The sequence below is a fragment of the Triturus cristatus genome, chromosome 1_1 (assembly GCF_964204655.1).
Source record: "Triturus cristatus chromosome 1_1, aTriCri1.1, whole genome shotgun sequence".
NCBI classification, from domain to species: domain Eukaryota; kingdom Metazoa; phylum Chordata; class Amphibia; order Caudata; family Salamandridae; genus Triturus; species Triturus cristatus.
The window spans coordinates 724671237-724692377 of NC_140579.1; the positions used below are offsets into that span (position 1 = coordinate 724671237).

General features: G+C 48.5%; 1 protein-coding gene across 1 annotated transcript in view; it reads right to left on the reverse strand.

Moving 5' to 3' along the window:
- LOC146870960 (26S proteasome non-ATPase regulatory subunit 11-like) overlaps positions 1-20743 on the reverse strand; it is a 322339-nt gene extending 301596 nt beyond the window's left edge. Inside the window, exon 1 of the mRNA XM_085645717.1 lies at positions 20636-20743. Within this exon, the coding sequence (XP_085501843.1) occupies positions 20636-20743 (108 nt within the window). The remainder of the gene's footprint in view (positions 1-20635) is intronic.
- Between the last annotated feature and the right edge of the window lie 398 nt (positions 20744-21141).

Consider the following 21141-nt stretch of genomic DNA (forward strand, 5'->3'; position numbering starts at 1 on the left):
ATAACTGTTCTGCCGATGCCCCCAAGTGTCGAAGAGGTGGCACCTCAGCGTCTGGGAGAAGACAGATTGTCGATGTCAGTGCCGACAGATCCAACACTGGCGTCACAGGTGGAAACCATGTCTCAGTGCTGTACACAACCCTGCATATAGCTGTTAGTACTCTGTGCACCAGTGTTGGAGGATTCTAGTGCCTTGCTTTGTTCTTTGATGTCACCTTTTTTGCAACATGCATAGATTATTCCCTCGGCTGTTTGAAGCTTGGCCCACGTTCTCATGCCCCCTCACCACCCACTTACCGTTTCGTTGCTGGGCGACTGAGGGGCACTTGAAGAAACAGAGAAGCAGAAAGCCAGGAAGTGGCAAGGTTCTTTCGAGCTCTTGAGCTCCTTTGTTGGAGCAGCGTTTTGCGACTGGTACAAGTTGGCAGTGTGAGCTTAGTTGCCCTTTTGTAGATGCTAGTTCCTGGTATTAGACCCAGGACAAAGGGTTGAGCCCACCCGAGTATTTATTGCAGAAGATCACTTGAATAAGTAAACCTTATGGAAGCTTAACTGGATTTAAAGGTTCTCTGTAGGGTTGCTTTTATTTTTTGTTGTTTGGCAGCATAACCCTTGAGGTCAGATATGACAATATAGAAACTTTGGTCTGAGAATGATTCACACAAGAGCCTGTAAAAATATTAAATCCAATCCGTTGAGAACATTCTATGCACCTAAATGCTATCAAGGGTTGTAATTCCATCTCAGCCCTTTTTTGTTTTGAAGGACGACACTGTGGACACCACTTCTGTTCATATTCATGCAAACAGGTCTTTCATTCTAATCTTCCGGGACAAAGCCTGCAAAGGCTGTCCCTTACACTACTCCTGTGCTGTCCCAAGGAAAGTCCCCATAGCCAGCTGATGGAAAGGATATGCCTACTCTTATGGGGATTTCACACTACCAGATGTGGATATTAAGAAGATGAATTGAGTTCAGTAAATCTCTTTTGAAACACTTGCAATCCCTATGTGAAATACTAAAAGTGTTAAAGCTCTTTTGTAGCACTCCTAATGAGAAGTTACTTATAGTATCGGATACTTTGGTCACCCTTGAACTAAAATTTCCCCTAAACTACTGCAATTTGCCTGTACTTTATGTGCAATTCTCTGAATCACTAAAATGTTTGAAAAGGATCCTGTTGTCCTTTCTTTCTTTGCAGGAAAAAAAAAAAATAAGTAAAGCACTCGGACCATGTACAAGATTCTCTTGGAAATTCTCAATTTATTAGTGGACAAAAAAAAGAGAAGAAGAGTATAAAAGGCACAATCGTGCACTTTGATGTTAAAAAGTTGGGTTTGGATAGCCAACAGGACTCTGGTACATGTTCTCCATACTAAAGCCTGTGGGCCAAGCCCCTGATTAGAGAGGTTGACATGCAAATAGGTAAACTTGAATGCAGGAAATTTAATAAGAATCATAACACTCTCAATAGAGTGGTAAACATCTATTAGTATTCCTGGGGGAGAGAAGGAGATGGTCTCCCAGTTGCAGACAGAGAAGGAAGATTTCATACCGAACTAGAAGATGAACTGAGAAAACAGTTTGTCAATCACTCAACAGTAATTGTGGACAGAAACCAATGAATTATCGGCATAGTTAATAGCTTAAAAGTGGCTTCCTGGAATGCTGCTGGTGTATTGAACTACCCTGATAACATTGACTTTTTAAAAATGGTTTAAGGGCAGTCGTGATTTGCATTCAGGAAAACTGGTCAATGGGTAGTTGTAGGGCTTGGAGGGATCATGCCAGGGGCGGTATAGCCATTCTTTTAAGTAATAATTTTAGCTGGAGCTACAGTAGTTTTTCTGATCCCTCAAATCTATTTCAAGCTATAAAATCTCTCCATTGTAGGGTAAGATTGTGGACGATTTGTTTTATTGGTAAATGCATCTATTTCTAACGATCCCTTGTGTAGTTCTCTTCTACCTGCTCTGATACACTAGTTTCTAGCCATTATGATTTGAAAGCTACAGAATGGTGAATCATTTGCAGGAAAATAATGCAGGAATTTCCAATATCCAGTACCTTCCACTGAAAAGTTTTCGCCTGCTCTGAGCAGGTGAAAACAGTCTTGCCTCTGTGGCAAAACCAAGCACATCCGCTAATCCTAGATTCAGTAACACCATGCCATTCAGAATAGCCCGAACCGTATGACCCTCCCCACAGAGATATACATTGGCGTTTCTGTAGCTTCTAGCAGTTCTAACCTTTAACAATCTCTAATCAAGGTCAGTGTATTTACAAAAAGAATGATATCAACTATCTGTTGATCAAAAACGCTGTATGTGACAGTTACATTTTTATTTTAAACAGCCATGGCATCTTTCAATTATCACAGTCTGGCCAGTCGCTTCCTTGCACCAACCAGCTAGGCTTAAACATGACTAAGTAGTATGCATCCCAGTGCAGTAGGTGACAATACCCTGAATAAGACCAGGTTATTTACTTGTGCCTGCAGTTTTGCATTGATGGAATCTTCTCTGAAGTTATAAACGCTTGAATAACTACATGCAGCACGTGTGGACCCCGGATTACTTGTCCATATGTATACATTTTCTATGAATAAAAACACAGGGTGCCAGAGCCCGTATGATGAAGCACCCTTCAGAGTCTTAGTGGTGGTAAATGTAGGCTTCAAGACTGAAAACACATTTATTTCTGGCCTGCATTGCAGCATCTTAGTTGGGGAAAAAAATAGGGGGGTGGCGAAAGGGTATAGCCGAAAAATCACCATAACCTGGTAGGCCTATTCTGTGAAAAGGGTGTTCTGTCCCTGTACTAGCAGTGGCCTCACAGAACCCCTTCTTTTTGAAGGAAAAAATATATCATGAGTAATTGGGAGGGCGTCCGGTGGTTCATTTATGACTTGATTGACTATTCCTATAATGCTGAACCATTATAAGAAAACCTTTCTTCTTCATCGTAGGTTCTTCATTCGTGGCCAAATGCTTGAATAGAGTAGTAATCCAGATGAAATCATAGAAAAGATGGCAGGCATCAGGATAAGAAGTATGGGTAACAGTTTCTGATTGTAAAGAGATGTGTCACTTAAACAGGTTTTAAGTGTTTCCTGACACAACCTCACATCTTCTTGAGTGTCTAAGTCTAGACAACAATGTCTACTGAATGTGTATACTCAATTCGAAGGAGTTTGGCAGCTAGTTGATAACCAGTAGTAGAACAACTTACTATCCACTTATCTGATTAGAGGATGGTAAACCTTGCTCCAGAGCTTATATTCACAAAGAGCTCTTTAGTCTTTTTAGGTCCTTGGTTTTATCTAGATATAAACGAAATACCCTTCTAATGACTAAGGAATAAAGAGAATGCTATATTGCAGTGGATGGATTGGGAAAGAATGTGGGAAGTGTAATAATTTGGTTAATATCAAAATCAGAAAAACCTCATGAAGGAATGAAGAATGTGTGTTCATCACTACCCTATTAGAATGAAATACTGGGTGGGCTCTATGGTAGACAAGGCCTGTAATTGGCTCAATCTCGAGGCAGAGGTGAAGCCACTAGAAAAGCTGCTTTCAATTAAAGATGCTGTAATGTAGTCTTACGGGTCGGCTCAAAAAGGTCCGTTCACTTTGATAAAACAAGATTCAACTCTCATGGAGGAGAAGGCTGCTTGACTAACGGAAAGACTTTCCCAGAGTCCTAAAAAACCCTAAACATCGATTTTGAAACAAACACCTGGTTTAGAGATTTTCAGTATGTTATAATCGCTACTAAATGAACCTTTATCTGAAAATTGCAGTTTGGACTGAGCTAAATGCAGCGAACAATAATGTTATCTTGACATGAAATTAGATCCTGTCATTCTGGAACGGGGTACAACACAGTTTCAATTTCAAAGAATAACATGTTCCTGTGCAAGGTTGAATTAGCTGGGTGGACAAGGGAGTATCCTGGGCGACCTGACAAGACAACTGAAGAAGATCTGGGTACCACCACTGCCTGACCTGGGGTAATCACAATCATTTTGTCCAGGGAGTTCCAGTTTCATGATTTTAGAGGGGATTAAAGGTATGAAAGGAAAGGCGTATAAAAAAAAGAAACACATGACCAGCTTGTTAAAAGGTCATAAAAAATGAAATTGCCCTGTGAGGCAACTGCCAGTACACTGCATCATGGGTACGAAAAGCTTATGGAATCTTAAAGGAACAGGATACCTTTATCATAGCTTTCAATATAGGCCTATCAAGCTACATTTATTTCTTCATGTAATACACTTTCAAAGCCATTTTTGCTGTTAAGATCCTGTAATGCATTTTTTTCAGTCTTAAAGGCTACACTCAGGAAATAATTTCACCTCAGAAAGGTCGCTGAAAGGTACTGTTAATCACAGACCTATGGATACTACCACCCTCGGTTTACATTATATGGAAATGTGTTCTGTAACCCATGCATGTAGCGCAGAATTCGTTAAAAAAATGTTAACTATCAATAAAAAGAAACAAGTTACTTACCTGTAACTTTGGTTCTCCAGTATTGGTAACTTTCATAGATACCCATAGCTTGTATCATTCCCAGTCGTCGGAATGGGAGTCTCGGTACCCAAAATAATATAGCAGTAGGTACAAAAGAGAAAGAAAGAAGGCCTAGGCCTCTTTCCCTTTGGTAGCATCTCTACCTCTTTTTGTAAAAGACCAAAATAAGGCAACAACCAATCAGATTAGCCTCACCCCACAGAACCTTCCTGAGAGAACCTCAGTCTCAGATTTTCGTAGCCGTTGCGTAACAGTAAAACCAAACCTGGCGAGGGCTGAGCTTTCCCAGGGGAGGAGGGTGGGCGCATGGGAATCTATAAAAGTTACCAATACTGGAGAACCAAAGTTACAGGTAACTTGTTTCTTACTCCAGTATTGGAACTTTCATAGATTCCCATAGCTTGTATCAGAGTAGCTAGCAGTAAGAAAACGGCTTTCCTTGAGACATCGCATGCTCCGTAACCATATTTCACCTTTATACTTTTCTTCACAATGCAATCACATAAGAAACATAGCAAAATGTGCAAGAACCATAAGAAAGGAAGGAGGGAAGAAAGGAAACCTCACCACTCAATGGAAGAGGTTCCTCAGGACAGCCTGGCCCACAGCCGTGTCTTCCTGTGCCAAGGTCTCCAGGCAGTAATGTCTTGTAAAGGTGTGCACGCTACTCCAAGTCGCAGCCCTGCAGATGTCTTTGATCTGGACCCCCGCAAAGAGCCGTAGAGGAAGCCATGGACCTTGTCGAGTGAGCTCGAATTCTGCCCTCTAGAGGCTTCTCCGCAGCAGAATTACAGAACTGTATTGCACTGGAGATCCATCGAGCAATACCCTGCTTGGACAGGGGTAAGCCTTTGCAGGGAGCACTGAATGCAATGAACAATTGCGAAGATTTTCGAAAAGTTTTAGTACGGTCCAGATAAAATTTCAAGCACAGCTGCACGTCCAGCGAATGAAGTGCCCTTTCCGCCGGTGTAGACGGCTGAGGAAAGAAACCCTTGAGAATTACCGGCTTATTTAAATGAAAGTCCGAGGGCACCTTTGGTATGAAATTTGGATTAGTGCGTAGAATTACTGTATTCAGTTTGAATTGGAGGAAAGGTTTCTGGATTGTAAGAGCTTGTAATTCTCCAATACGTCTTGCTGAAGTGAGAGCAAGAAGGAGTGCTAGTTTCCATGAGAGGAATTTCAAATCCACTCGATGAACCGGTTCAAAAGGAGGCTTCATCAGCTGGGTGAGAACCAAGTTCAAATGCCATGTGGGAGGCGGAGGTCTCACAGGAGGAAAAACTCGAAATAGGCCTTTGAGAAATTGCTCGACAATTCTAGAGGACCAAAGAGACGGCCCAGAGGCAGTGCGTCTAATGAGAAACTGCTGCCAAATTAACCTTTATGGACGAATGAGCCAAACCTGCCTTCGCCAAGGACAGGAAATAAGGAAGAACTTGATGAGGCTGAGACAAGAAAGGAACCACACTTTGCTGATGGCACCAGATGCAAAAGCGTTTCCATTTGAGAAGGTAAGTCTCGTTAGTGGAAGGAGCTCTAGCCCGAGATAAAACATCCCTTATTTCGTCCGAGATCTAGGAATTCTCGCTGCTCAGGTGCCATGCTGAGAGGTGTAAGGAACGAGGATCTGGATGCCAGATCTGGCCCTGGGACATCGTGAGAAGATCCGGAATTATCCGTAGAGGACGTGGAGGGACCAGAGAAAGAAGGTGAAGCTCCGTGAACCAACACTGCCTCGGCCAAGCCGGGGCTATTAGGATCATCTTGCATGGTTCCGTCTTGATCTTTCTGAGTACCCTCGGTATTAACGGAATGGGGGAAAAGCGTACACAAATGCGCTTGACCAAGCTATCGAAAGCGCATTCCCCAGCGATCCGCGATGGTGAACTTTGCTTGCGTAAGACTGGCATTTTCTGTTTTCCGGGGTAGCAAAAATATCTATTGAAGGTTTGCCCCACTGGTGAAAAATGTCCTCTGGTTTAGTTCCCACTCGTGGCTGACTGATGAAAGCCTGTTGAGCATGTCCGCCTTTTCGTTGAGCACTCCTGGTAGGTGTTCCGCAGTGAGCGATATTCCGTGTAGGATCGCCCACTCCCAAATCCTCTGGGCCTCCTGCGACAACAGAAGAGATCTGGTACCCCCCTCTTTGTTGATGTAATGCATGGCCGTGCAGACGAGAACCGCTGAACCCTGCAACCGAGGAAGAAATGCTTGAAGAGACAGACGAATCGCTCTGAGTTCCAGGAGGTTGATATGAAGAAGGCGGTGCCTGGGTAACCAATGCCTGCTGACCTGCAAGTCCAGAAGCACCGCGCCCCAGACGTCCAGCGAGGCATCTGTTGTGACAACTTGAGGGGCCGGATTGCTTACGAAGGATAGACCTTGGGATAAATTCTCCTGTGTCCACCACAAGACGGCTTCCCTCATTGCCGCAGAAATCACCTTGTCGTCGAAAGAGCCATGAATTTGTTGCCACTGCATGTCTAGTTGCTCTTGAAGAGATCGCATCCGCAATCTGCAGTGGGGTATCAGAGGGATGCATGAAGAAATCACGCCTATAAGGGATTTGTAACGGCGTACTGAAAGACACTTTCTTTTTCTCTACAAATGAGCGAAGGACCTCAGCTTTTCTTGCTTTTCGAAGGTTGGAGAAGCCTTGTTGAGAGACTTGTCCAAGATAGCCCCTAGGAACCGTGCTCGCTTGGACGGAGAGCAACGACTTCTCCCTGTTGAGAGTCAGACCCAGATTGCTGAACAGAGTTGTACATGCCCCGACTGTCTCCTCCGCTATTCGCCAGGACGGAGCCTTCAACAACCAATCGTCCAGGTAGGGGAAGATTTGAAAATGCTGTTTCCTGAGGAAAGCTGCTACCGGCGCCAGCACCTTGGTAAAGATCCTCGGGGCAGAGCGAAGTCCAAAGGGTAAAACCTTGAATTGGAAGCTGCTCTTGGCTACTGTGAATCGTAGAAACCTCCTGTGGGCTGGATGAATGGGTATGTGAAAATACGCATCCTCGAGATCGAGAGTGGCCATGAAATCTCCCGGGTTGAGGAGACGCAAGATATCCTGGAGAGAGACCATCCGAAAGGATTGACTGATGAGAGGGAGCTCAACACCTTTGAGATCTGAAACGGGGCGCCATTTCTCCGGCGTCTTGACCAGGAAAAACCTGGAGTAGAAACAGTCCCCCCCACTGAGACAGGGGAACCGGCTCCACCGTTCCCTTGAAGAGCATCTGATGAACTTCTAGCTTTAAGAGACGCAGATGTTTTGAAGGCATAGCGACAGGGGGCTTGGAAGGTGGTATTTGAAGAAACTCCAGCGTATGACCATCTCGAATGATGTTGAGCACCCAACGGTCTGATGTTATCCGGACCCAGTTGTGGAGGTATTGAGACACCCTGCCTCCCACAGGTGTCAACGGGGAGGTGGGTACAGTAGGCAGAGCCAGAACGCCGCTATTGTCTCTTGGAGGTGTCACGCCCCTGGCGAGTCTGTTTTCCTCTAGTGTTTGAGCAAGAGAAAGACTAGGTCTGGCCTTGCAGTTGTTGGTACTGTGGGCGATACGTCATAAGAGTACCGTTGCTGTTGGTACGAGCCTCTGTAGGATGTGGTACTCTTTCCTCTGGCCCCACGGAAAGGAAACTTACGATATTGAAGATTGCCAAGAGCCCTCGCTTTCTATCTTTTTTAATGTCCAGGAGGGCATCGTCGACATGTTTCCTAAACAATGCCTCACCATCAAACGGGAGGTCCAGGATCTTGTTCTGAACCTCCGGTCGGAACCAAGTCACACTGAGCCAGCCCTGCCGACGAAGAACAGCTGCACCTGCCAGTGCACGGAAAGCGGTTGTGGCGATATCCATGGCGCAGTCGATCACCTCCGCCGACATAGCCTTCCCTCCTGTAGAATCTTCTTAGCCTCCGTCTTGGGCTCCGGTGGGAGCTGGTCCAAATAAGGCGAAAGGCCGCACCCCATTTGGCGATCGTACCTGCTGAGGATCGCCAATGCATTAGCAGCCCGTACTAAAAGACTCGCCATAGAGGAAAAACGTTTCCCCGCATTATCAAGGCGCCTGCCTTCTTTATCAAGGCGCCTGCCTTCTTTATCAGGAGGGGTGGTTAGTGGTGCAGAAGGATTACGGGACTTTCGTTGCGCCGCCTGGGAAATTACCTTATCCGGCTTCAGCTGACCATTTAAGGACGCTGGACTATCCTCAGGCGCCTTGTACTTCTTTTCGAGGCGCGGCAAAACCAGAATAACCGTAGCCGGGTTCTTCATCGCCTTCAAACTCTCGGTCCCATACATGGCCAACAATGGGAATGGAACAACCCACTTTCCTGTAGGGCTCCTTGAAATCATACAGGAAGCATTCAGTTTGAACTGACTGCATAGGAAGCTGGAATCTACTGGAGGCTCTTTACATCAGCTTGTGAAAACCCCCAATATCTGCCGCGGGAGAATCCACCGGATCAGGAGTAGGTGAAGCAGGATCCGGGATTACATAGTCCTCCCACTCAGCACACTGGTTAGTGTTGCCAGTATCCTGATCCTCGTCCGAGGAATCATCATGAAGATCCGGGACCACAGGAGCTAAACCTGGACTAGAGAGTTGCGGTTGTGAAACTATCTGAGGCGGTTGTCCCGGTGAAAACACTGCAGGAGCCGATGGAGTAGGCACAGTGTGAACAGCAGAACAAGTTGAAGACGGAGGAGGAGGAGCTTGTGAAAACATCTTCCGATAATTGTGTAACATGCCCTGGAGATCTGCCAGGAGCGAAGAAGGAACTGCAACCATACCCTGGCCTGCTCTGTCCTGACGATCATAGGATGGCTAATAGGAGTACCCAGGAGTGTAGTCGCCCTCTGAATCAGTGTCCTGACGTTTGACTAATAATTGTGAGGGACTATGGGCATAGAGACACGAATCCTGATCCTCCCCATCAGTGTCTTCTTCTTCGAGCAATAGTGCGGTAGGCAAGGGGGCCACCCTCCTTGGTGAAGTCATATCAGGCGTTATTCATTTTAAGGATATTGTAATCCTCGCCGTCGACTAGGTAGTCGACGGTACAGTCGGCGTTGAAAGAGAAACCATCATCAACGAGGTCGTCGACGGAAGCTGCACCGTCGACGGCTGAATCGTCGACGAAGAGATGGGCATCGGCGACACTGCCGTCGACGAGACTGTCGACACTCCTGCAGTCGTCGACATCGTCATAGCTCTCGTGGACGACAGTCACCGTCTGCGACACTCTCGTCGTCGCCAGTATCATAGTCAGCGCTCCCGTCGACGTGGACGTCGATGTCTGAATAGAAGGCACCGTCGACGAGCCAGTCGACGGTGAAACTTTCTTCACTGGAGGTTTGGAAGCCTTCGTCGATGGAGTCTTCAGCGACGTAGTCGACGATCTAGAGTCTTTTTCTGACTTCTCAGAAGATAGGGAAGAGGGCTTCTTAAACGCCTTAGTGGATTCTACCACTGCTGGGGCTGCAGATAGTCCTTCCCTCTCCTTTGCACCGTGGTGAGGAGATTCACTCGGACTCCGGCTCTCAGACTCACGGGTGGTCCATTTTGAGGCCTTAACAGGACGTTCAGAGGATGGTGAAGGGGAAGCCCTACCCCTTTTCAATGACCTGCAAGAGGAGGTGCCAGATGAGTCCTCACTGTCACTGGACAGAGCACCCTTCCTTGACTTCACCTTCTGGAGCCACGTAAGAAGGCGACCCTCACGGTCCCAGAGGGTCTTCGTAGAGAAGGTGCGGCAGATCTTGTATTCCGCAGCCTTATGATCCGGGTACAGGCAATAAATGCAGTCCTTATGCCTGTCCTCCACGTACAGCCTCTTTTTGCCACAGGTGGAACAAGGCTTGAAAAGGGCTTTCTTCTCCTTTTCAGACATTCCTGAATGAAACACCAACAATTTTGAAGTAAATATTTTGGAAAAAAGCAGTCAGAGTTGAAGTGAGCAGAGCTCAAAGGAGCCTCCCTAAGCACAACGTGCTGTAGAAAATCTAAGGCTCTGAGGTTCTCTCAGGAAGGTTCTGTGGGGTGAGGCTAATCTGATTGGTTGTTGCTTTATTTTGGTCTCTAACAAAAAGAGGTAGATATGCTACAAAAGGGAATGAGGCCTTGTGAGAAAGTGGCTCTGTATTGAATATGCTACTTACCAGTATGCATCTGTTCTTGGCATGTAGGGCTGCTGACATTCATATCTGTGCATAGATCGCCGCCTAGTGTTGGGTCCGGATGTTTGCACGTTGTTGTCCTGGAAGAGTCTTCGAAGTATCCTTGGATAGGTGACTCCTCCCCTGGACTACAGTGCGCATGGGCATCCTCTCCATCCTCAGATTGTTTTTCGCCATTGTGGCAGTGATGGAGTAGATACAGAAAGTGATGACCATGCTTGCAATAATTCTGAGAGCTGCAGCTGCGACAGGCGCCGGGGAGGAGGGAGGGCGATATGAATGTCAGCAGCCCTACATGCCAAGAACAGATGCATACTGGTAAGTAGCATATTCAGTTCGAGGCATGTGGGCTGCTGAATTCATATCTGTGCATAGAATACATAGCAGTGCCCTCTATTGGCGGCGGCTACCCGTGCCAGCTGCAGCGGTCTGAAAAAGTGTTTTGAGAACAGCCTGTCCTACAGCTGCCTGCTGTTTTGACTGCACATCTACGCAATAGTGTTTTGTAAATGTGTGTGTAGTGGACCATGTGGCTGCTCTGCATATATCATGCAGGGGAATGTTTCCTAGGAAGGCCATGGAAGCCCCCAACTTGCGTGTTGAGTGGGCTCGTGGTGGAATAGTTAATGTGCGTTTTGCCTTTTGATAACAGATTTGAATACACTTAACTATCCATCTGGCTATCCCTGCTTTGGAGATGGCGTTACCTTTGTGGTGTGGGGCAAAGGCAACGAACAGTTGTTTTGTCTTCCTGAAGGGTTTAGTCCTGTCGATGTAGTACATGAGGGCCCTCCGTACATCTAGTGTATGTAATGCCCTCTCTGCAACAGTTTGTGGGTTTTGGAAGAAAACGGGCAGTTCAATAGTCTGGTTCATGTGGAACTGCGATATTACCTTGGGCATGAATTTGGGGTTGGTACGTAGTACGACCCTGTTGGCGTGAACCCGAATAAATGGCTCTTGAACGGTTAGTGCCTGGAGTTCACTAACTCTTCTTAGGGAAGTGATCGCTACCAGGAAGGCTACTTTCCAGGTAAGGAATTGAATCTCGCATGAGTGTAGAGGTTCAAAGGGTGGACCCATCAGGCGTGTGAGGACCAAGTTGAGGTTCCACATTGGAGCCGGTGGGTGACTAGGTGGAATGACTCGTTTGAGTCCTTCCAAGAATGCTTTGATGGCAGGCACTCTGAAGAGAGAGAGGTGCTGCCTGGTTTGCAGATAGGCTGATATTGCGGTCAAATGGACCCGTATAGAGGTGTACGCCAGATTGCATCGGTATAGGTGTAAGAGGTAACATATGATGTTGTGGATGGATGCGTCCAGCGGGTTAATGTCATTATTACCGCAATAAATGACGAACCGTTTCCATTTGGCTGCATAGCAAGCTCTTGTAGTGGGTCTCCTGGCCTCCTTGATGATGTCCATACAGTCAGGTGGCAGATTGAGATAGCCAAACTCTAGGACTTCAGGAGCCAGATCGCCAGGTTCAGCTGTTGCGGATCTGGGTGCTGAACCTCTCCATGGTTCTGCGTCAAATGCGCGGGTTTGATCCGCAGCCTTTGATGCGGTACCACGGAAAGTTCGAGGAAGGTGGTGTACCACGGCTGGCGTGCCCACGTGGGAGCAACTAGGACGAGTGTCAGGGAGTGTTGTCGGAGTTTGCGAGCCACCAGCGGTATCAACGGTGCTGGAGGAAAAGCGTACGCAAATTTGCCGGACCAGTTCATCCATATCGCATTGCCCTGCGACTGCGGGTGTGGGAATCTGGCGGCGAAGCTTTGGCATTTTGCGTTTTCGCTTGTCGCGAATAGGTCTATTTCTGGGTGACCCCACTGCTGGAAGTACGGTTGGAGTACCGATGGGTGTAACTCCCACTCGTGCATCTGGTGGCTGTGTCTGCTGAGCAGATCCGCCATCTGGTTGTCCTTGCCGGGGAGGTGTTCCGCCATGAGGAACATGTTCCTCTGAATGGCCCACTTCCACATGCTCTGAGCCAGATGAGACAACTGTGGAGAGTGTGTCCCTCCCTGCTTCTGTATGTAGTACATTGCGGTCATGTTGTCCGTCCGGATCAACACGACCTTGTTGCACAGATGTACTTTGAAAGCCTTCATGGCCAGGAAGATTGCCATCAGTTCCAGAAGGTTGATGTGCATCTTCTTCTGTTGTGTCGTCCATAGTCCCTGCACTGTGTAGTGGAGTACATGAGCTCCCCATCCCTGGAGAGACGCGTCCGCTGTCAGTACTATTTGTGGAACAGGCTCTTGGAACGGTCGGCCCTTGCAAAGGTTTTGTGGATTCCACCAATGCAGAGAGTTGTATGCCCGACCGCTCACCAACACTAGGTCTTTCAACTGTCCTTGAGCCTGATTCCACTGACGTGCTAGGCACTCCTGAAGTGGGCGCATATGTAATCTCGCGTGCGGGACTATGAAGATGCAGGAGGCCATCATGCCTATCAACTGCATAAACACTCGCGCTGGAAGCGAGTGGTTGGGTCTGAACTTGGAGATCAGCGCTTGTATGCCGTTGATCCTCACTAAATTTGGCTGAGCTGTGGCCGCCAGAGTGTCTATAGTCGCACCTAGGTACTGTTGTACGTGTGCGGGCTGGAGATGAGACTTTGGGTAATTTAGTGAGAATCCCAGACTGTGAAGAAGGTGAATGGTACGGGACACGTGGCTTGCACATTGCTGGGCCGATCTCGCTTGAACGAGCCAGTCGTCTAGGTAGGGGTAGACGTGTATGTGCTGTCTCCGTAAATGTGCCGCCACCGTAGCTAGGCACTTTGTGAAAACCCTGGGCGCTGTTGTCACGCCGAAGGGAAGGACTTTGAACTGATAGTGCTGCCCTTGAACAGTGAACCTGAGGTATTTTTTGTGTGAGGGGTGGATGGGTATGTGAAAATACGCATCCTTGAGGTCCAGTGATGCTAGGAAGTCTCCCTGCTGGAGAAGCGGAAGGACTTGCTGTAGAGTGAGCATGTGAAAGTGCTCCGAAAGAATGTACTGGTTCAGGGGTCTCAGGTCTAATATAGGCCTGAGCGACCCGTCCTTTTTTGGAATTAAGAAGTAGAGGGAGTAAACCCCCGTGCCCCGCTCGTGGACGGGTACGACCTCGATAGCGCCTTTTAGAAGCATACTTTCTACCTCTTGCTGTAAGAGCGTCAAGTGCTCTGAAGACATAGGACGGTTTCTTGGTGGTATTGTGGGTGGAGTGGAAGTTAACTCCAGACAGTAACCGTATTTTATAATATCTTTGACCCACCTGTCCGTGGTGATGGAGTTCCACGTGGACAGGAACCGTTGTAGCCTTCCCCCGACAGGTGTTATGTGGTCGGGAGGAAGGGAGAGGGCGTCACTGCTTGTTCTTGGGGGAGGACCTGGTGTTGCCGTAGCCACGTCCTCTGCCCTTGGTACTGGAGCCACGATAGCCACCTCGGGTGTTCTTATCGTAGGTGGTCTGCGTATTACCCTTGTTATATGTTTGTTGTGACCCCTGTCCTCTGCCTGCTCCCTTGTTTCCGGGGCGACGAAAGGAGCCGCTCCGAAAGGACTGAGTTTGTAGGGCGCCCATGGACTTTGCAGTGTCCGTGTCCTTTTTTATCTTCGAGGGTGGCGTCAACCTCAGGCCCGAACAAAAAGTCGGGGTTGACAGGCTGATTAAGGATATTGTTTTGTACCTCAGGCTTGAATCCTGAGATACGTAGCCAGGCGTGACGTCGTAGGATGACGCTAGTGTTGATGGCCCTGGCAGCCGTGTCAGCAGCGTCTAGTGCACATTTGATGGCAGCATTTGTGAGTAGCTGTCCCTCTCTGATAAGGATTTCTGCACCTTCTTTGTAGGGGTCAGGGAGGTGTTGAAGGAGTTGCTCCATTGTGTCATAGTGCGCCCTATCGTAGCGAGCGAGGAGCGCTTGAGTGTTAGCTATGCGCCATATGCTTGCAGCTTGTGCGGCAACTCGCTTGCCGGAGGTCTCCAGCACCTTGGACTCCTTGTCCGGGGGAGGAGCGTCACCCGTTGTCTGCGAGTGTGCCCTCTTGCGGGCATTCGCCACAACGATGGAGTCGAGTGGTAATTGTCCTCTGATGTAAGTAGGATCCCCAGGTGCTGATCTGTATTTCTTATCGATCCTGGGGTTTATCACTCGTGCCCTGGTGGGTTCCCTGAAAATGTCAGTGGCTGGCTTAAGGACCCCCTTCAACATTGGCAGAGTCTTTACATGTCTTTCTGAGGATGCAAAGGTGTCCATTAGAAAGTCATCTTCGATGATATCAGAGTGAAGCTGTACATCATGGTTGTTCGCCGCCCGTTCAATCAGAGCGTTGAACGCCGCAGTATCCTCTGTGGGTGACGTTTTTGCCCCATATAGTTGTGGGTCCTGTGCATCAAGAGGTGCACTGGGGTCTGCAGGGTCGCCCCAAGTTTGGTCAGGGTCCTGCTGGTCATCAGGGTCCGTGTCCACATGGTAGGGGACTTGTTCACCCATGTAGTCCTCCAATGCATCCGTGTCGGAGCGTGTGGGGGAGGCCCGGTGTGGATCCTGGTAGGGTGAATGAAAGGGTTCATACAGGAGAGGTTCTGTGTCCACAGGCAGCTTCCTCTTTAGCGGGATCCTGAAAGGTTCCAATGGCGGTTCCGAAGTTATCCTTCGGTCGTGGAGAATCATCCTGCCAGTGTCGGCGTCGATGACGCGTGACGGTGACGGCTCGACAGGCGTAACCGCAGTTTTGGTGGCCTGTGTCCTGAGTTGAAACGCCTTCGGGATTGTGGATGGAGGCAAGCCGAAGGTAATGCTGGTCGGCACCGACGAAACCGCTGGATCGATCGAACCCGACTGGTCCTGGAGGGCAGCCTTGGTTTTGCAGCCTGGCATTGCGCCAGGCCGTACTCGGGGCGCCTTAGAGGTCGTGGCCCCCGCCAGGGTCGTCGAGGCGGCTGCAGATATCTTCTGCGCCCGTGGTGCATCGAGCCGAGGTGCGGAGATCACCGTCGACGTCTTCGACACGTGAGGTTTCGGTGTCGTCGAGGGGGTGCTGCGAGGCGTAGCAGGCGGGACGGCCCTCGGTGTCGGTGGCGTCGACGCCGGTAACCGAGCAGGTTTTTCGGCGCCGATGGCCTTCTTCCGTTTGTCGACTCCCATGTCGCCCGTCTCGAGTTCGGCACCGAAGTCCCCCTTGGTGCGGTCGGTGCCGACACGGTGCGCCGGCGTCGAAGGTGTTGAAGGCCTCGATCCGACTAGCGCCACTTTCAGTTTCGGTTTCGTAGGAACCTGAGCAGCTTTCGGTTTCGGTTTCGTGGAAGGGAAACCAGCTGGCTTAAGCGGTAATGGCTGCCGCTGAACGTCCGAGGCCGGGCCCGAGGGCGGGGCCGAAGGACTGCGTGATAGGTCTCGGGTAAGGCCCGAAGGCGATCCCTCGACCGGAGCCATAGTCTGTGGCACTGGTGAATTCTCGGTTTGAACAGGTAGGCCTTGTTCATCATCGGAGCTACTCTCTTCGGCCCCTAAGGCCTCCTCGTCGTCTCCTACCTCGGTGTCGTCTTCACCTCTGTGGAAGAGTGACTCGTCGGCCTCGTCCGATCCGGGTTCTTGGTCGGAAACGGGACTGGAGGGTAAGACTTCTACTTCTTCGACGTCGTCCGCGTCGTCGAAGATGTCAGCTGGGGCCGGTGCCGCGTGCTGCGCTTCGAGCCTCGCCGCTCGACGATTCCGCAGAGTCTTCTTTGAACGGAACCGGGCACAGGCCATACATGTCGACTCGTCGTGGTCCGGCGAAAGGCATTTGTTGCACACCGGATGGACGTCGATGTGTGGGTACTTCGCATTACATACCGGACACCTTTTGAATGGCGTCCTCGATTCCATCGTCGAAGTAGTTGATGGACAGGTAAATGCGAACAAAGTCGGTGCTGGAAGTTAGTAAACTAACAGAGAGTATCGAAAACCGATCGATAAACAGTACCGACGCGAACTAAAGGCCTCGACAAAATTTTTTCCTAACTTGAGCTAAGATAGCACATCCGAACCCAATGGCGGAAAAAAACAATCTGAGGATGGAGAGGATGCCCATGCGCACTGTAGTCCAGGGGAGGAGTCACCTATCCAAGGATACTTCGAAGACTCTTCCAGGACAACAACGTGCAAACATCCGGACCCAACACTAGGCGGCGATCTATGCACAGATATGAATTCAGCAGCCCACATGCCTCGAACATACTGTTCCTTAATAGGTACAGGGTGTACAGAGTCCACAGTCCCCAAGGGTTTGGCAGAGGCTAAAGTTAGATATAACCTTACTCTCTAAAGTGGTAGCTTGGTGGAGCAGTAAGGCAGTATCAGAGGACAGTGTAAAGCATTTGTTCTACACACTCAGTCAGCAAATGGTCTCACACACTCAATAACTGAACTCTAGGCCAATGGTTTATATATAAAAAATATATGCTTGTTTTATTTTAGAACCAACACTTGGATTTAAAATATACTTTCTCAACAGGAGATGTTTCATATAAATACTTTTGCAATATGCAATAGACTTTAGTAAACAGTTACAAGTGGTTGCAGTAGGCAACTCTATTTTTAAACCCAACAATACATTGAGCTCAATGGTAAATTAAAGTTATTTGCAACAGATTACTTTTTAGATTACTTTTGGAATTCCAGGACTGGATCGTAGATTCAGTCTTGGGTCCATTCTCAGAATCAAGTGATTAAAGTAGACTTAAGTACTGTAATGATTTTTAATTAATATTTAGCCATTTTAAAAGTTGACACTTAGAAAATATTTCAGAGAAAACAGTCAATGATTCCCTATGGAAGAAAATTCATGTTACAGGTACAGTATGTTCTCGTTACTTTTGTAATCCAGTACTGGGTGCCTAGACTCAGTACTGGGACCTTTATCCAAAACAGGTAGTAATTACGTTTTCAGATTTCACGATTTTTGAAGAATATTTAAAGATTGCAGAAATCGACACTTAGAAGAAATTTCACAGAAAAACAGTCAATGGTTTCCTATGGAAGAAAATTGAGTTAAGGGTAAGTACAGTTGTAGGTATTTTTCAGCGTCAGTGCTGGGCACCAAGATCCAGCACTGGGAGCTCACCTAAGAGCAGGTGAGTAAATTAGTTTTTGTCACTCGGCTGATTTTTGGTGAATAATTGAAGATTTGAAAAGTCCACACTTAGAAGAAATTTCAGGAAAAAGCCAGTCAATGTTACCCTATGAGGAAAATAGAGTTTGCGGTTTAAGGGTAAGTATTCGACTGGTAGGGTTGAGGTTCTGGGCACAGACTCGGGGGGGGGTCTCCCAGGGTCAGGTAGGTACAGTTGGTTCACCCTCAGCGGCTCTAGGGCGGCTGGGTGCTGAGAGAGTTAGGCCCAATGTTATCCTATGAGTGATAGGGGGGGCCTTGTTTGGTGGCTGCTGACTGGCAAGCCACGCGGCTGTGGGAGCTGGGCTCCTGGTCACTTACTCAGGGCAAGTGGGGAAGTAGGTAGGTGTAGAGTTTTCACTACCAGGGCCACTCGGTCGGCTGGGTGCAGAGGGCTTTTGAGCCTTCGGGCGCTCAATGGATTTCAATGGGAAATCTCCGGAGTACAAAAAGACTGCAAGCTCGGGGACGAGGACTCTTCAGGTGCCACCACCACTTCGAGAGGTAAGTTGGGTAGTTGGAGGATAGGTAGGTACCCCGGGATTGGGCACAGGGGGCTGTGGGGCGCCGCGTGCAGGGGTGCCTTTAGGTGTCGGGAAATCTTACCCTCTGTTGATCGCGGTTGGGGGGGCACCTTGTTCTGAGGCTGCAGGCTTCTTCAGGAGTGTCGAGGGAGGTCCTTGGGTGCCGGACTCGGGGTCACAGTCGCCGTGGGGTCGTCCTCAGGATCTTTGTTCACTCCAGCACTGGCCAGACTCGGCTGGTGCAGAGTGCGCTGGGTTCGCGGTTCCAGGCTGCTGCCAGGGGTTAGAGATAGGTTTCGAGTAGAGCCTCTACTCATGGGAGTCCCAGGAGCTTAGAGCCAATAGGTAGCCAGGTCCTCCGGGGTTGGTGAGGTTGCTAGCCACAAGAGATGCCTGGCTGGAGCAGGAGCAGGTTCGAGGGTCGACAGGCCGGTAGGGCTGGGGCCAAAGCAGTTGGTGTCTTCCTCTTTTCAGCAGCTGCAGGGCAGGTCTTCTTTCTTCTTGCTCTTCGTAGTTTTGAATCTGGAATCTGGGGAAGGAAGGTTCTGGGTGCCCCTAAATACTAGATTTAGGGGCGTTACAGGTAGGTGAAGGGCAGGGACCAATGGGTCCCCGTCCTGGGGTGGGTACACCCCCTATCCTGCCTCTCTCCTGTGGGAAGGGAGCAGTAGCCTAGTCCTGATAGGGTAGGGCTCCCCATCTTCAAGATGGCGAGCGCCCGGATATGTGCTTCACCTCGCCTCCCCCACCTGAGGGGTGGGGTTGGCAGGCTGGCACATCCCCTGTCCTTATTTGGGGTTTCCGGCCAAAGCTTCCCGCCAGAGTGGGGGGTTGCAGGGGCCTGGGGAAGCTTACAGAGGCGGCATGCCTTTGAAGCTTCCCCCTGCCCATCCTGGGGGAGGAGATTTAGCACCTCGCACAGGATGTGCATTGTTGCAGGACCAGGAGAGCAGGGGCTCTCCTACCCAGGGGTCCAGCAACATGTCTGCTGGGTGGCAGCCTAGGCAGCCTCAGAGCAGACGTGGATTTGTAGGTTCGGTTTAAGGGGGCACCTCTAAGATGCCCTCTGGGGTGCTGGGTACATTAAATTCCACACTGGCATCAGTGTGGGTTTAATGTGCTGAGAAGTTGGATACCAAACTTCTCAGTCTTTAGTGTTGCCATTATGGTGCTGTGGAGCTCGTGTTTGACGAGCTCTCAGCACCATGTACTCTTAAAAGGCAGCACTGCACTTACAGGGCTCAGGAATGGACCTGGGCACTGTAGGGGCACAGGGCTCCTGCTCCTGTGTCCACACCATTGGCATAAGGCACCCAGCTAGAGGGGGTGACTGATGTATGCCATGGCAGTGTAGGTGATGGGCATGGCACACAGGGAAGTGTGCCATGTCGACTTTGTTTTTGTCTTGCACCCAAACACTCAGCCTGCAAAGGCAGTGTGTGTGTGTAAGGGTACAGGGCCTCTAAGGGTGGCACAAGGGGTGCTGCAGCTCTTAGAGGCCTTCCTTGGTCACAAAGCCCTGGGTACTTAGGGTACCACTTACCAGGGGTTGACATGTGGCCAGGGTTTGCCAATTTGGGTTTGGTTGTTTTAGGCAAGGAACATAGGCCCTGGGCACCTGATTGGCAGGAGTCCAGGGCACACTCAGTCAAAGTACATTCAGCAATTCAGCAAAAAGTGGGGGCATACCATGCAAGAAAGATGGCACTTTCTCACAGGCCTAGGCCTTCTTTCTTTCTCTTTTGTACCTACTGCTATATTATTTTGGGTACCGAGACTCCCATTCCGACGACTGGGAATGATACAAGCTATGGGAATCTATGAAAGTTCCAATACTGGAGTAATCCTAAAATGAAGATGCTTGGATGCAGTCACCTGTGTACCCTTATTTGGGTTCTGTGGCACTCATCTTGAGCTCTGAAGCAATAGTCAGGCAGGCAACAGTCAAATGTCAGAACGTTTCCTTTGGTTTGCTTCAAGGACCTAATGCAAGTACTTACTTCAGTAAGAACTAGGTGTGATTGTAAAACCTAGCACATTTAGCAATGTCAAAAACTGACATTTACACCTCAGTTTGTTTATATTTAATATTGCGCTTGAATATGACAGATGCAAGCAAATCAACTTAGCTTGCCAAAGCGTATACTGTTGGTTTCCTTAGTCTACAGGAATCCCATTGCACTGAACACTGTACAACAGTTTAGAGATTAGAAAACTAAACACTGCTCACCTTCTCAAAATCCGCCAGTGATCGGTTCTTACTCGCCTGCGCCACACACTTTAATGCTTCTGTCTGAAAGAAAAGAGCTCTTACTATTTCTTTACTCACAACTGCCATTCATTTTCATAGCAAGTCCATTTTGTCTACTCTGATTAAACATATCAGAACAAAATCCCATAAATAATTTATCTAAGCAAGTTATTACCAGGTGTAATCAAACAGCTGGTTTGTCACATTTTGGTTAGTGACTAAATTTTACTCCACCCTGCACTGAATCAGATATATATTATACTGGAGCTTGAAATTCCTATTAGAAGCCGGTCTCTAATTTTCTTAATACAGTCGTCTTCTGGTGTCTCGTGAGTAAAAAGAAATGATGCTGCTGTTCAAAAATAATGTTGTTACAGTTGAGAAGTGAATGCCAGTAGCCAAGGTGAGAGAAATCATAGAACAGAATTACAACTCAGCTGCAGTTTAAACAAAGAAAATGAGTACTGAATTAGTAGTCTTCTAAT